Source organism: Gymnoscopelus braueri (assembly GCF_963280865.1).
Source record: "Gymnoscopelus braueri genome assembly, chromosome: 17".
NCBI lineage: Eukaryota > Metazoa > Chordata > Actinopteri > Myctophiformes > Myctophidae > Gymnoscopelus > Gymnoscopelus braueri.
The window spans coordinates 10966442-10982660 of NC_137617.1; the positions used below are offsets into that span (position 1 = coordinate 10966442).

At 41.7% G+C, this 16219-nt stretch overlaps 2 protein-coding genes across 2 annotated transcripts in view; both read right to left on the bottom strand.

Annotated features, from left to right (window-relative positions):
* Window positions 1-16219, bottom strand: part of LOC308104950 (transient receptor potential cation channel subfamily M member 4-like) — a gene marked incomplete at its 3' end in the record, with an annotated part of 74685 nt that overhangs the window by 18316 nt on the left and 40150 nt on the right. The window lies entirely within an intron of this gene.
* LOC308104951 (transient receptor potential cation channel subfamily M member 4-like) overlaps window positions 12330-16219 on the bottom strand; it is a gene marked incomplete at its 5' end in the record, with an annotated part of 40713 nt that continues 36823 nt past the window's right edge. Inside the window, 5 exons of the mRNA XM_080455590.1 lie at window positions 12330-13626; window positions 13951-14004; window positions 14218-14293; window positions 15615-15677; window positions 15777-15918. Of these exons, the coding sequence (XP_080311716.1) occupies window positions 13567-13626; window positions 13951-14004; window positions 14218-14293; window positions 15615-15677; window positions 15777-15918 (395 nt within the window). The 3' untranslated portion in view covers window positions 12330-13566. The remainder of the gene's footprint in view (window positions 13627-13950; window positions 14005-14217; window positions 14294-15614; window positions 15678-15776; window positions 15919-16219) is intronic.

The window sequence follows — 16219 nt, forward strand, 5'->3', positions numbered from 1 at the left end:
AGAGAGAGTTAAAAGTTGAAGTGTCTTGCTCAGGGACATTGTCCACACTTAAGCCCAATTTAAAAGAAAATGTAAATAGATGATCTACAAGCTCACAACGCATCACAGTCAAGCTTGTAGAGCTGCTATCTTCACTATTAGTTTATTTAAATTACTGAAAATGTTTTGGAAAGTGTCTACATTTTAATACAGCATGCTTTGATTGCTTTTCAATACTTGTGCATTTTTAAAAGCACCTACTCCAATACTTTAACTGGAAACAAGTTTGACTGAGCAACTTTCATTTCTAGTTGAGTAATGTTCACCAGGAGTATCTATACTTTGACTCAAGCTCTGGGGTAGAGTAGCCTACTTTGGTCCACCAGTGCTGCAAGTAGAGCCTCACTTTGAAGCATATGGTGATGTCCAGGACCCTTCACTGACCTGCTACAACTATATTATGTGCCCAGCAGGACCCTAAGGTCAGCTGCAGGGTCTATTGGTCATTCCTTGTACCAGGTTGGGCGGCAATAGTTGAATGGTCAGTGAGCCCGCCTGGGAAGCCTGAGGTTCGAAGTGCCCCTGAGCAACATACTTAACCCCTAACTGCTCCCAAAAACAAAAAGGTATGTAATGCCATTCCACAGGTCTTGTGAGCTGCATTCTCTGTGTTTTTTTTAAAGAACCACTTAAACACACTACAGCAAACAAACAAGCATTTGTGGAATGTCTCAGATTTTTTTGGTTGTTGTTTGTAATCATTTGAATGCTTTGTGCTGTGTCTTTATTTATGTTGAATGTAAAGCACTTTGTGAGTTATCTCTGTGAGAAGTGCCATACAAATAAAATGTACAAACATACTTACTTACTTCACTACACTACACATTAATAAGAGTTGTTGAACAAGCGTAGCACTTGCCCTAGCCTTGACAACCTTGCAGTCTTATGCAAAAGCTAAAATGTAAATTAGATAGCATGTTATGTAGACAGATGCCAGGTTCATTAATAGTCATTTGTTTAGGTTCTTGGTTTACCTCCTAGATTACTATTTCTATGCATTTGATGTATTACCTTGTGTTTACCTTGATTACTGTAAATTACTCTGGATTAAATGCTAAATGCCTAAATTGTAATCAAACGTGGCACTGCACTGGCTTTAACGATATGAGAGACTATGGCGGCCGGGAGGTTTTTCGGCTGAGTGGCTTTAATTCTTTCAGCTTAACACATTGACTGCCATAGGGTTTTCTAGAAAAGGCTTCCCCACTGCCAGACATTTTGACCATTCTGACTCATCTTTGAGGACTCACAGAATATTTTGTGCTATGACTATGAACACATGGAATATCTCAAAAACAAAGCTTAGAATCTCTTCTTTCATCTGAAAAGAAAAGTGAGTCTGTGTCTCTCTCTGTGTCTGTCTGTCTGTCTGTCTGTCTGTCTGTCTGTCTGTCTGTCTGTCTGTCTGTCTGTCTGTCTGTCTGTCTTGTGTGATCTGTCTATATATTTATGTTATGTTTTGTGATTTTTTTGTATCCTGATGGCTGCTTGGTACAAAATGAATTTCCGCAAGGACAATAAAGTATATCTGTCTACAAGCTCACAACGAGGCGTTGAGATCCCAACCCGCAGGTTGAAGACCCTCTGCTAGCGGTCACGTGAGACACATTCCACGCCAGGTTGTGAGAGAGAAATAAGCAACCAGGTCTATGAAAACAAGCCCAAACAAAGTGATAGATATGTACTATTTGTACCGCGTAACTTACTAAATTGACTAATAGTCCACACATCACATTTCAAGTCGAGTGGGGAAATAGCCGATCCACAACACACGGTTGTGAGCACGGCGATCCGAACACGGGAGAGGGAGAGACTAGCCTCGGAAGCCAATGCCTTTTTTTTTGTTTCAAAGATACTAACTGTGTGTGTGAGCGCACACACACACGCCCACGTTTTTCTTTGTTTGTTTCATAACAACACCTAGCGATTGGCAACTCTTGTGTGCGTCTGTGTGTGCGCACACACACACAAACACAAGAGTAACTTTTTCTCTTTGTTTCAAACAACAACGCGATCGGCGACTACAGCGATCGGCAACTACACGCACACACACGCACACGCACACACACACACACACATACACACACACACACACACACACACACACACACACACACACACACACACACCGCCTCCGGTGAGAGAGAGAGAGAGAGAGAGAGAGAGGAGAGGAGAGAGAGAGAGAGAGGAGAGGAACCACCAGCGACCCCCAAAGTCCTACCTTCGCAGTCGCCCTCTGCAACCCGACGATCCATGGCGCACGGATGTATCCATATAAAAATAAACTCCATGGACGGATTCATGGCGACTGTGACGCGCGCGCGTTGCAATGATCGCGGTAAGTTTTTCTTTATTTGTTTCAAAACAATTATAGCGAGGCGACCACATCACTCGGCTCGGCTGATGTGTTTGGGGTCAGGGAAAGTGCATCCCCGAGCGTGTATGAGCATACTCGTGCACGAGCATACTCGTGCACATTACGAGCGCAAGCATGTGACGTGAACACGGATGCTTCCCCCCGGTGCAGCATGCATGCTCCCCCTCCCACTGATCACAGGCAGCCGCGCGTGCACATTACGAGCGCAAGCACGGCTGCTGCATGTTTTCCCCGGGTGCTTCCTCACTGATCACATGCAGCCGCTTGCTGCTCGGATTAAACTTACGGTTTGATGGTGGACCCCCTGATTGACGTTATATCTTGGCTTTAGTGTTTTGTAATAATAATAATAACAATAATAATAAGAATTAAAAAAAAATCACTTTTTTTTCAACTTCTATGTAATTTTCATGGATGAGATTAACTGACAATGTGCCTGAGGGGGTAATCTAACCTGGACCATTAAAAAGACCATGGCCCGTAGCCTACGGGATCGGCGCTTTACGGTTGGATTTATCGGCCCGTAGAACTACGGGCCCGGCGGTCAATGTGTTAAAAGTTAAATAAGTGTAGTTGAATAACTACGCACTTCACTAGATCTGAAGGAGAAATATGGGCGATAAAAACAAAGTAAAAGGAAGCGCAAGTGGTAATCACGTTGGAACGAGATCAAGTAATACAGAGAATGGCGTGGGGGAGAAGTCACTGGTCGGCTGTGGAGCACAGGTGGACAGTGCCTGCCAACTTTGCCAAACCCCCACAGGTGGACAGGACAAAAAGTCACTGATCTGTAAACGATGTAAGAAAAACTACTGCATAACGTGCTTAAAGAAGGATGAAATGGAGTATGCGATCCTGCAGAAACAAGACACGGACAGGCATAATGTGGTTTTGTCTACATTGTGAAGAAAGCGTGGAAAAGAGCATTGCGGTGGAACAAATGATGGAAGAGAAATGCCAACTAATTACTCAACAGCTCGAGGAGCGGCTAAGTTAGTTGGAGTCGAAGTTGGAGAAGAGAGTTCTTGATATCATTCAGGAGCGACTGAAAGACGAGGAAAAGGCCACGCCAAGCTGGGCTGATATTGTGAAAAATGCCGACCCAAAGGAAACATCACTTGCCTTTAACAGTGTCCTGACAGAGATAGACGAGCGCAAATCAAGGGAAAGAAATATCGTGGTGTTTGGAATAAAGGAGCAAAGCCTGGAGGACAGCGGAGAAGAGCGACAACAAAAAGATATGGAAGTTGTAAGGGACGTATTCAAAACTTGCTAAGTCCGTATGAATGCAGATTCATTTGCGAGAGTGATACGGCTTGGAAAACACAACAGCGGAGGACCCAGAAAGATCCGGGAGACCTGTTCTGATCACGCTGCAGAGCATGACTAAAGACCAACTTGTTCAGGAAGATCTCCGTGTTACATCAAACGGAGAAGTATCAAAACATAAGAATTGCAAATGACCTTACAACAGGGATGTCAAACTCAAATACACAGGGGGCCTAAATTAAAAAATTGGAATAAGTCAAGGGCCGGACTGGTTCAGGTCACGGCGTGGGTACCTGATATGCAGTTTATACATTACCCTGAAACACAGGACACATCATGAGACACAGAAACGTGTTGTCTCTTTCACAAGATCCACACTGGATAATGCTGGTTTTATTAAACCCCAAAAACGTATTGCACACACCATACACAGGCTATTAATCAAACAAATTGTATCTTTTGCAATATTTTCTTGTCAGTAATTTCAAGTAGCAAACAACAGGCAAACAGCAACAAAATAAATGTCCTTCAAAAATCAAATACTCTTAATACTGTATGTAAGTAACATGAAACAAAAATGAAAGTGCATGCATAAAATGCATTGTTAAAGCTTAATTTGCTGCTCTATGATTCTCACCAATAACTGCTTTCTAATGTAAAATGAGAAAGTAAATGAAATCAGTTGCATTAATTTCTAATGGCCAGCTCTAACCTTTCCTAAGTCCATTCAACTGAACAAAAAATATATAAAGGCAAACAGCCCCAAAAAGATATTTCCTTCAAGGAAAAATCATATGTCCTGACAGTCCTGTGCAACAAACAAATGCAAAAATAAAACTGAATTACAAGCTCACTCTGCTGCTCTGTGATCCTCACTTGTCTGAGCCTGACACTTGGAAACTGTGCACTCGGGAACCCGGCGGTAGAGCCCTGCTCTCTCATGGTCTGGCAGCACGGAAAATGGCAAAAGTTTTCGTGTCGCATCTGCGTCTCCCAGAGGAGCAGCTTGGTTTTAAAAGCCTTCACTGTGGCGTACATGTCGGAGATGACGCGCCCACGCCCCTGCAGCTGCAGATTCAGTGCATTAAGGTGGCCTGTTATGTCGCAGAGAAACGCCACTTCACAAATAAACTTTTGATCTCGAAGCTCTGTCGTGTCTTTCCCTTTGCTTTCCATGAACTGACAGATCTCCTCACGCAGCTCGAAACATCTTTTCATTACCTTTCCCTGGCTTAGCCATCGCACCTCTGTGTGATAGGGCAGATCACCATACTCTGAATTTAACTCCCCCAAAAACGTCTTGAACTGGCGGTGATTTAATCCTCTGGCTCTAATGAAGTTAACTGCTTTTTTTATCGTGCTCATTACATGTTCCATTTTCAAGGCTTTTCCACACAACGACTCCTGGTGTATGATGCAGTGATACGATGTCAGCTCACCTTTGTCGTTCTCCTCCTGTATTCTCTCCCGAATCTTTGCCACCAACATCTTTTCAGTACCTTTCCCTGGCTTAGCCATCGCACCTCTGTGTGATAGGGCAGATCACCATACTCTGAATTTAACTCCCCCAAAAACGTCTTGAACTGGCGGTGATTTAATCCTCTGGCTCTAATGAAGTTAACTGCTTTTTTTATCGTGCTCATTACATGTTCCATTTTCAAGGCTTTTCCACACAACGACTCCTGGTGTATGATGCAGTGATACGATGTCAGCTCACCTTTGTCGTTCTCCTCCTGTATTCTCTCCCGAATCTTTGCCACCAACATCTTTTCAGTACCTTTCCCTGGCTTAGCCATCGCACCTCTGTGTGATAGGGCAGATCACCATACTCTGAATTTAACTCCCCCAAAAACGTCTTGAACTGGCGGTGATTTAATCCTCTGGCTCTAATGAAGTTAACTGCTTTTTTTATCGTGCTCATTACATGTTCCATTTTCAAGGCTTTTCCACACAACGACTCCTGGTGTATAATGCAGTGATACGATGTCAGCTCACCTTTGTCGTTCTCCTCCTGTATTCTCTCCCGAATCTTTGCCACCAACATCTTTTCAGTACCTTTCCCTGGCTTAGCCATCGCACCTCTGTGTGATAGGGCAGATCACCATACTCTGAATTTAACTCCCCCAAAAACGTCTTGAACTGGCGGTGATTTAATCCTCTGGCTCTAATGAAGTTAACTGCTTTTTTTATCGTGCTCATTACATGTTCCATTTTCAAGGCTTTTCCACACAACGACTCCTGGTGTATGATGCAGTGATACGATGTCAGCTCACCTTTGTCGTTCTCCTCCTGTATTCTCTCCCGAATCTTTGCCACCAACATCTTTTCAGTACCTTTCCCTGGCTTAGCCATCGCACCTCTGTGTGATAGGGCAGATCACCATACTCTGAATTTAACTCCCCCAAAAACGTCTTGAACTGGCGGTGATTTAATCCTCTGGCTCTAATGAAGTTAACTGCTTTTTTTATCGTGCTCATTACATGTTCCATTTTCAAGGCTTTTCCACACAACGACTCCTGGTGTATGATGCAGTGATACGATGTCAGCTCACCTTTGTCGTTCTCCTCCTGTATTCTCTCCCGAATCTTTGCCACCAATCCACTCTTGTTGTTATCACACTCCGTCTGTTGTCAGTCCCACAAGTTTATCCCAAGGCAGCCCCATGTCATTTACACACCTGGAGACCTCTTCGTACAGATCTTTTCCTGTAGTTGTGCCATGCATATGACGTAATCCCAAAAACTCTTCAGTTACACACAGGCCAGAGTCTACTCCACGGATGAAAATTGACAGCTGGGCAATGTCAGATATGTCCGTGCTCTCGTCCACAGCAAGGGAGTATGTGACAAATTATTTTCCCTTTCTCACAAGCTGCTGTTTTAGATTGGTGGAAAGCTCTTGTACACGGTCAGGAACGGTGTTTCTGCTCAGGCTCACATTTGAAAACAATTGCCTTTTTTCCGGGCACACGGCGTCACAAACTTTCATCATGCAGTTTTTGATAAACTCTCCCTCGGTAAAAGGCCGGGCTGATTTTGCGACCTCTTCTGCAACAATAAAACTGGCCTTGACAGCAGCCTCGCTTTGTGATTTGGCTTTTGTGAACAAAGCCTGCTGGGACTTCAGACCTTTTTTTAATTCTTCTACCTTCTGTAGCCTTTGTTCCATGTCCATATTCTTGTATTTGTCTATCTCTTTGTGTTTCGCTGACGTTCTTAGGTTATATTCTTTCATTACCGCCACACTGTCTCCACACAGAAGACACACAGGTTTTCCCTTTACATCGGTGAACATGTATTCTGCCTCCCACCTGGCTTGAAAATCCCTGTGCTCAGAGTCCACCTTTCGTTTCGCCATTTTTGGGGAGAGGGGTACCTGTTGACCACAGTTGAATGCGATACGCTGCCAGTCAGTGCCACTGCTGCAGTCACAGTGTGATGAATACTGAAGACGCGGTTTCTGGATACAAATACACTCGCATTGCATGGCGGGACTGGTAAACAGTCAGTTCGCCCAAAACGCCTTTTATTTTTTAGGAAAACTAAAAAATAAAAGCCTGGAGATCGAGGCTACCCAAAACCCCACTCGCCCCATTGTTTTGGTTTACTGAGGTTATGTTTAGGAGACGGATAGACGCCGGAGGCGAGTGTTTTTTTTTTTTTTTTTGCAATATATTTCTGCAATATATATATATATTTTTTGCAATATGCTGGCGGGCCAGTTATAATTGTAATTCAATATCATCTCGTGGGCCAAAGATAATTTCTCACGGGCCTGATTTGGCCCGCGGGCCTTGAGTTTGACATATAGGCTATACATTAATGATGCGCGGGCCGAGCCGTAACCTGCAGGTCCCGCAGGTTGACCCGGGCGGACAGATCATCGATTACTTCACTCTCTCTCTCACGCGCGCACTCTCTTTCTCTCTCCCTCCCTCTGTCCCCCTCTCTCTCTCTCTCTAGAAAGCAATTGAATTGACCTGCTTGTGTGCTTTTTTTTTTTTTTGGCGGGTTGCGGGCGGGCTGAGTCGCCAACTTTGTTCAACTGTGGCTCTGCTTGCTTGTAGCATATATACTGTACATATAACGTAACATACTCTTGTATTCATTGCATCTGTCATTCTAGACTTACAATTGATGAGATGATCAAAGCATTAATAATTACCACGAGCCACCGAGGGCACGTTGAGCCACGAGTTCAACGATCCTTGTAGGCAGCCAATAATGTAACATTAACATTAACCTGATCAAAGCGGAACAAGAGCTTTTACTGGCTGACTTAATGTTCCTGCATGGTTTCTTTCCGACATACAGCTAAACATTGTCCAATTTTCTATTAAGTGTATAGCCTACATTATATTTTGGCTATATGTGATAAGAAGAAGAAGTGTAATAAAATTGTAGAGTGTGATTGTGAACGCTTTCCCTAACCCTACCCAAACTCTGTTAGTTATGTAACAAATAGGCAAACTCATCATTGAGCAATAAAAGAATATTCATGCTTATAGCCTATACTCTGCATAATGTCAGGGTAATAGCAGCATGATGTGCTTATAGTAGCCAATACATTTGTATTTCTCATTCGGAAAACATTTAAATTGACGTTGAGATTAAAGCATTAATCATTCGACATTTGGCTCTGTACTTGTTTTTTTGCCACCAAACTTCTTAACCAAAAATAGCATATCTACAAGCTGTCGCAGCATGACGCATTGTCAGCTTGTAGATCGGCTATTTTCGGTGAATGTAGGTTACCCTGCAAAATAGGGATGCTGGTATAGCGTAAAAAAAAGAAGAAAAAAAGAGAGAGAAACTGTTCTATCTCACATGGATTTGGCGGACCCCCTGTAGTAACTACGAGGACCCCCTAGGGCCTAGGGTTCCCGGACCCCCGTTTTTACATCATATCAGACGGCAATTTATTTTGTTAACGTCTATCTTGCCTGTCTAAGTGACTCTATAGGCAGGGCCGTGTTAAGGTCAGAATGCGCACTAGGCACCGTAATAATAACCATAATAAGCGCCAAATCTAAGCTAAAATAAAATAAAATAAGAACATTTCTTCTTGGCAACTTCCCGAGTTTTTAGCTTTCTTGCTTTTTATCCTTTTGACACTGACAGTAGTGTGCAATGTAGGCAGTAGGCCTATGTATTTTTAATATGAACATTAGCGATAAAGATGTCAAATCAAAGTAAAATCTAATAAAATCAAAAAATGTCTTCTTAGTTCTTCTTCACAACCTCCCTCGCTCTGAGACTGTCTGTATGCAGTGCGCGTCCTCGCACGTCAGCACCCTGGACAGCGAATGTCTGAGTAGAGAGAGAGACACAGAGAGAGAGAGAGAGAGAGAGAGACGCCCTTTTCAGTTTTAAAAGGCCACCCATCTATGATGCTAGACTGTTACATTATGAATACATTATTTGTTAATTAGGTTACTCACCCAGACACCCACTCTACAGTGGCTTCCTTCTGGCCTTCTTTATTGCGAAGTCCTCAATTAGTCCATCACAGTCCAAAGCAACGGTGATGCTGCTCTCTATGGCCAGTAATGCAAAGGCGTTTAGCTTTTCCTCTGTCATTGTTGATCGAAGGTAGTTCTTGACACGCTTTAGGACATAAAAGGATCGCTCTCCCGAGCAATTGGATAGTGGAAGGGTCAAATACATGCGAAGGCCTATTTCAACATTGGGGAAGCTGTTCTGCAGGCCACTGTTCTTTATCCATTTAAGCATTGTAGTAGCGGACGCGCGTTGTTCTGGCTCTGAGCTTTTAAACAATGAAGCGAAGAGGCTAAACTCATCCACAAACTTCTCCTGCTCCAAGTCCCGTGGATACTGTGTCGCAAACGTTTCTGCAGCTGAGCGAATTTCACTTCTGCTCAATTTATGAATCTGTGAGAGGAATCCGAATTTCCCTTGTAGCTTCTCGTATGCTTCTCTGCGTCGCCGTAATTCAACATCAAGGCAGTCGCATATGGGATAAAAAGTTTCAATCCGGTATTTCTCTCGTCCTGTGCGTCTCACGCAGGTAGCCTACATTATATTTTGCTTAATATAATGTTGACACTATGACGAACTCTTGTTTCCCCTAACCTAACTCCTTAAACTCGTTTAGTTATGTAGGTAATAAATAGCCGACATTTTGCAATTGTGTCATTGTTATCCAAGTTATTGCTTATTGCTAGTAATCAGTGGTGGAAAAAGTACTCAAACTTTTTTGTAAAAGTATCAATACCGCAATACAGGAATACTCTGTCACAAGTAAATGTCCGGAATTCAAAATATACTTGAGTAAGAGTATCGGCATCAAAATGTACTTAAAGTACCAAAAGTAAAAGCACTCATTATACAGAATGTCCCATTTCAAGTTTTCAAATGTTAACAAATCCTTTGAAAATAGCTAATCTACAAGCTCATTGTGAGCTTGTAGATCTGCTATTTTTAAATGGCTGAAATGTATATAGGGCTGAAGTGGTTAGTGTATGCTCTATAATAATAATCCAAATCTACAAAGTAACTTGTAGTTTTAGTTAAAGTTTTCAAATAATTGTAGTGGAGTAAAAGTATAATATTTGCCTCTGAGATGTAGTGGAGTAGAAGTAAAAGTACTGAACACGTAGGTCACGTAGTTGAAAGCATATGAAGAAAATACGGGGGAAATGGCCACCAATCGGATTAAAATGCTTTTTATTTAACAATTCAGAATATTCGGGTACTTCTGAGGAAAAGTACATAATTGTAAAATCCGTAGCCATGGGGTAAGCACTTTATATTTGGAATATGAACGTTCATGTAGATGTACGGACCAAAAAGGGAGAAAGTTTAAATACCAAGTTGAAGCTCATCCATGACGGTCACGATATGACAGTCATGTTTCAGGGCTATAAACTCGAGTCATACATGATCGGTTTCGCTGTTCTCAAATAGATTACCCACAATAAATAAAATACTGGAGCACAGCCTGAGTACTTTGAAGGCAGTAAGCTAATCAAAATAGAAAAGATTGTAACTTCCTCTTGCAATGAACAGCCAACTAATTTCCAAATGGACTGCAGGTTACGTAAAAAAACGAATACAATTACTAGATCATGATGTACCATGGAATGACAAAAGAACAAGCTGACAAAGTGTAAAAATCAATCAAATCAATCTTTATTTTTATTTAATCCTTTCTGTGCTGTTTCATGCTCCTCCTTCTTCTTCATCTAGGAATGGGGTCTGGGAGTTGGGGGAAAGATTTAACTGGTCAGTGAAACAATAAATCCAGGACCGAGATTGGCCGCTGCTCAAGCAGTGAATGACGGGGGCGGGTCCGGGAGTTGGGGGAAAGATTTAACTGGTCAGTGAAACAGTAAATCCAGCAGAGAATTAAGGACCACAAGCAGTGAATGCAGGACCGTGATTGGCTGCCCAGAAGAGACAAAGAAGTTACTGCAGGCGCCACCTGGCACAGTTTTTCAAAATAAAATCCACCGACATGTTTTCTCTTCGTAATTTTTTCCTCAAAATAAAAGATCTCTGCTCCTCTAGACCAGTGGTTCTCAACCTCTTCAGGATCAGGTCCACTTGGAAATCTCTAAAGCGTTGGTGGCCCACCCATCTGACCACTCAACACATTGACTGCCAAGTCTTTCAAATCCAACGCTTCACTGCCAAAAACGCAATATTGCGTCCATTAAAAAGATCATGGTTTTAGTGATTAAGCTAGAGGGCGCTCTTTGCCAACTTATGAATGCTGCCTTGACTTCCAGAGAAGGATAGGACCGGAAATGACATCATCCCCAAAAAAAAAATCACCCCGTCCCAGGGCGATTAAACCCTGTCACCCTGTTTAACACGAGGCTGCATGCAGTGTTAAACAGGGTGACAGGGTGATCAAACCCTGACACGATAGCGGAGACCAGTGGTTCTCAAACTGTTTTGTCTCAGGTTACCTCTGTAATCACCTGATTCGGATGCTATCGATGCATTGAATGGGACATTATCACCTTTTATTAGACCATTGAATGGGCGCAATAGGCGACATACTGACTTACCCGCGATTTATCAGACCATTCATTGGGTGTTATCAAGACATACTGACCTACCAACGGAGATGACATAAATAGTTCAGTTTCGGTTTTGGTTTTGGTTTCGGACCATGACGGAGGCGCGCAGTCTCAGGCGAACTGTCACCCCGTGAAGGACCACCGAGGGAGCTAAAGCGACCGAGTTGCCGTCCTGAACGGTGTGACGTTCGCCTGAGCCTACTCAGCGCCGTTGGAGTTATGTACCGATAGGCACAGAATCGTAAATAATGTTGTGGGGACTGCTCCGCCTCCAAGTAGGTCAGTAGCTCCTGATTACGCCCCATGAATGGTCTGACAAATCGCGGGTAGGTCAGTATATCGCCTACTCGTCGCCTACTCGCCCATTCAATGGTCTGATAAAACGTGATAATCTCCCATTCAATGCATTGATAGCATTCGAAGCCGGTGCTGTAATTAACGTTGTCGTCCACGCCACTCCTGAATGACATTGTTACTTTATAGAACCTTACATTTATGTTATATTACTCTACGTAAATATGTAGATCTTTTTTGACAGTTTATGTCACGAGGAAAACCACTTGAACCCCAGCATCTCTAATCTGGGAGGGACATTTGCCAAAAATAGCTGATCTACAAGCGTTGTGAGCTTGTAGTTTGGTGTAGATTTGGTGTAGATGGAAAAAGAACACACCAAGTACAGTGCAACTCAGGTCCGTTTTATATAGCCGGTCTAAGGGGTTAAACTGATAAATTCCAAATTATTATCTGCTAATAATATTATATAATTCAAATATATATAAGTATTCTGCGGCACCCCTGGACTTGTGTCACAGCACCCTAGGGTGCCACGGCACCCATTTTGAATAACGCTGGTCTAATAATCCTGAAGGGGTTTATTTCTCAATAATGACCCCGCTCCCCATTGATTATCCCGCTTATGACATGGCTACTTAAGTTAAGGAATTGACCCAAAAGTATCAAAACGAAGGATTTCACTGCTTACGGTAATAAAAAATATTCCATTCATTTATGCCAGGTGAGTCCAGTGTGCCTCGGAAAACAACAGGAAGTGTTGGTACAATTGTATCAATATTCGGTTACTGCCATCAGCTATTTGTCACTTCAAATGTTTTCAAAAACATTCTTGAGAGCAACGTTTAGTTGTAAATGTCATTGTGCGTTTGTTTACATGGCTGTCATGTTGGATACGGCACAAAATACACACAATTAACAAGATTAGACAGATTGATATGAGCAGGTGTTCTGAGTCTTTGATTAGACAGATTGATATGAACAGGTGTTCTGAGTCTTTAATTAGACAGATTGATATGAGGAGGTGTTCTGATTCTTTGATTAGACAGATTGATATGAACAGGTGTTCTGAGTCTTTGATTAGACAGATTGATATGAACAGGTGCTCTGAGTCTTTGATTAGACAGATTGATATGAGCAGGGGTTCTGAGTCTTTGATTAGACAGATTGATATGAGCAGGTGCTCTGAGTCTTTGATTAGACAGCTGATTGATATGAGCAGGTGCTCTGAGTCTTTGATTAGACAACGTTCTGTTATTGAGTTCAGAGGTCATTGAATTCAGTGATTGACCAATCAGAATCAAGCATTCAACCAAGACGTGTAATAATACATGATAAAATTATTCTAATGCAACTCTTGGACAATGACAGATGATTGAGAGGATGATTAATATCAATACTGGGGTAATTTGATCGTGACCGTCATAATCAAATTAAAAAGCAGTATAACTGTTTAAAGTAGTTATGTTGTTATTTCATAGCTTGTGTGTAGAGATTGTTCTAAAGGTTGTGGTGGTTGATGGGGTTTGGTCCATGATGTTTAGGTTGACGGGGGTTTGGTCCAGGATGCTTTGGTCAAAAGATCCAGGATTTTCTCCACCTAGTGGACACAAACAGTAAACACAGCATACAGGCATGAATGTCAACATTTAAATGATAAAACTATTTGACAGAATGGTGGACAACATTTATAGTAAATTATACATGAGGACTGAACCATAAGAACACGATGAGTCATCACAGAACAACAGATCAATGGTTAGCAATACATTAGTTATACATTAGCAAAGCATTAGCTAAGAGATATATATATATATATATATATATATATATATATATATATATATATATATATATATATATATATATATAAGCTATAGAACAGACTCTGAGAGAGGAACATTAAATAAACATCTGGCAATACCTTGGTCTCCAAAGCTCTCTGTCTCTGATCAAAGTCAGTCAGTTGTTCAGTCAGCTGTCAGAACAACAGATCAATGGTTAGCTATACATTAGTTACACATTAGCAAAGCATTAGCTAAGAGATATATATATATATATATATATATATATATATATATATATATATATATATATATATATATATATATATATATATATATATATATATATATATAAGCTATAGAACAGACTCTGAGAGAAGAACATTAAATAAACATCTTGACGTTACCTTAGTCTCCAAAGCTCTCTGTCTCTGATCAAAGTCAGTCAGTTGTTCAGTCAGCTGTTTGAACACACTGTCCTCTCTGCCAAAACACACACACACACACACACACACACACACACACACACACACACACACACACACACACACACACACACACACACACACACACACACACACACACACACACACACACACACACTGATTGATTGATTGATTGATTGATTGATTGATTGATTGATTGAAACAAGTACGGGGGGGATTGCAGAGGGCATTAGTTCGATACTAAAAACATTAAAATATAATCAAATACATAAAATGAATCAAAAGTAAATAAATATCTCTCTGGGGCGGAGCTGAGAACGGCACCGTTCAGTACTGATCGGCAGCTTTTAGGCGATGCTGAAATAGTCAGTCGGTGACCACTGTAGAACCATTTCACTGACGTACCAACATACAGTACACACATACACTAGTGTTGTGTGTACACACATATGCTAGTGTTGTGTGTAACAGAGTTAGAAATATCCTTGTATTAATTTCTACAAAATCGATGTGCTTTGCCTTTCAATGTATAGTACTAAAGTCACCTGGTGGATGAACAGCGCAGTGTAGTGTCCCTTTTTGCACACCGTACTTTAGCTCAGCAGAGGAAGTGAATTCCATGCTGCAGGTAGGTGCATGAGAACTCTGTTACAAACAATAAATATATCTTTTGTGCTTTATATCAATCATTTTCACTCTTTGTTACACAGATTTGTGTACTGTATGCTGCTGCTGTGCTGTTGATGACCAGTGTCATGTATTAATGTGTTCAAACCAGGAGTTCAAAGTAAAGACAACCTGAGTGAGAGAGTGAGAGCTACACCGTAGACACCTCCACCAAATACACACACAGACACAACCCGTTACATGTGCATCTTCATTGGCCTCACGATTGGATTCAATTTGATTATATGTGTGTGTGTGTGTGTGTGTGTGTGTGTGTGTGTGTGTGTGTGTGAGTGTGAGTGTGAGTGTGAGTGTGTGTGTGTGTGTGTGTGTGTGTGTGTGTGTGTGAGAGAGACATAAAATCCTCCAACCTTCAAAGTGAACAAGTGACCTGACATGACTCCGGTCCTTGATGCTTTCTATCTGTCAGGACCTTTAGTGATTGACATGAAGTGAAATCACACAAAGTATTTATTATCTTACTTGTCAGAAATCTGCTGAATCCTCTTGTCAAAGTTTCTGCTTTCAGTCAGCTGTTCCTGCACACTGTCCAAAACACACACAGTTCAATTCAATGCAATGCAATGCAATGCAATGCAATGCAATGCAATGCAATGCAATGCAATGCAATGCAATGCAATGCAATACCCAGCCATTTAGTGATTGACATGGAGTCATCATCATCATCTTACTTGTCAGAAATCTGCTGAATCCTCTGGTCAAAGTTTCTGCTTTCAGTCAGCTGTTCCTGCACACTGTCCAAAACACACACAGTTCAATGCAATGCAATGCATTGCAATGCAATGCAATACAGCTATTTAGTGATTGACATGGAGTCATCATCATCATCTTACTTGTCAAAAATCTGCTTAATCCTCTCAGAGTCACTGCCTCTCTCTGTCTCACTCTGGGCTGTCAAGATGTTTTTCTTCTGATCCATCTCCCATTTCTTAACTTGTTTAGCCGAGGAATGGTATTCAATGTCCTCCATGATTCCTAACCATTGGGGGAAATGGTTAAATTATTGTCATGCACCATGAACATAATGTATACAGTATTTCAGCAGCTGTGAGCTGATGTTGGGGTGAAAAGCTTGGCCTAGACGATGTCAACAAATCAAATCATTACATTGATTACCATCATAATCAATGTAATGATTGGTAGATACTAAAAACATAGTTACACATTATTCTGTACAGATGGGATCAGTTTGTTAAGATGAATGCCTCAGGAACGACTCCCATCATTGTAACCTGCTCATGCATGCATGCATTCATATATTCATGTATTCATTCAT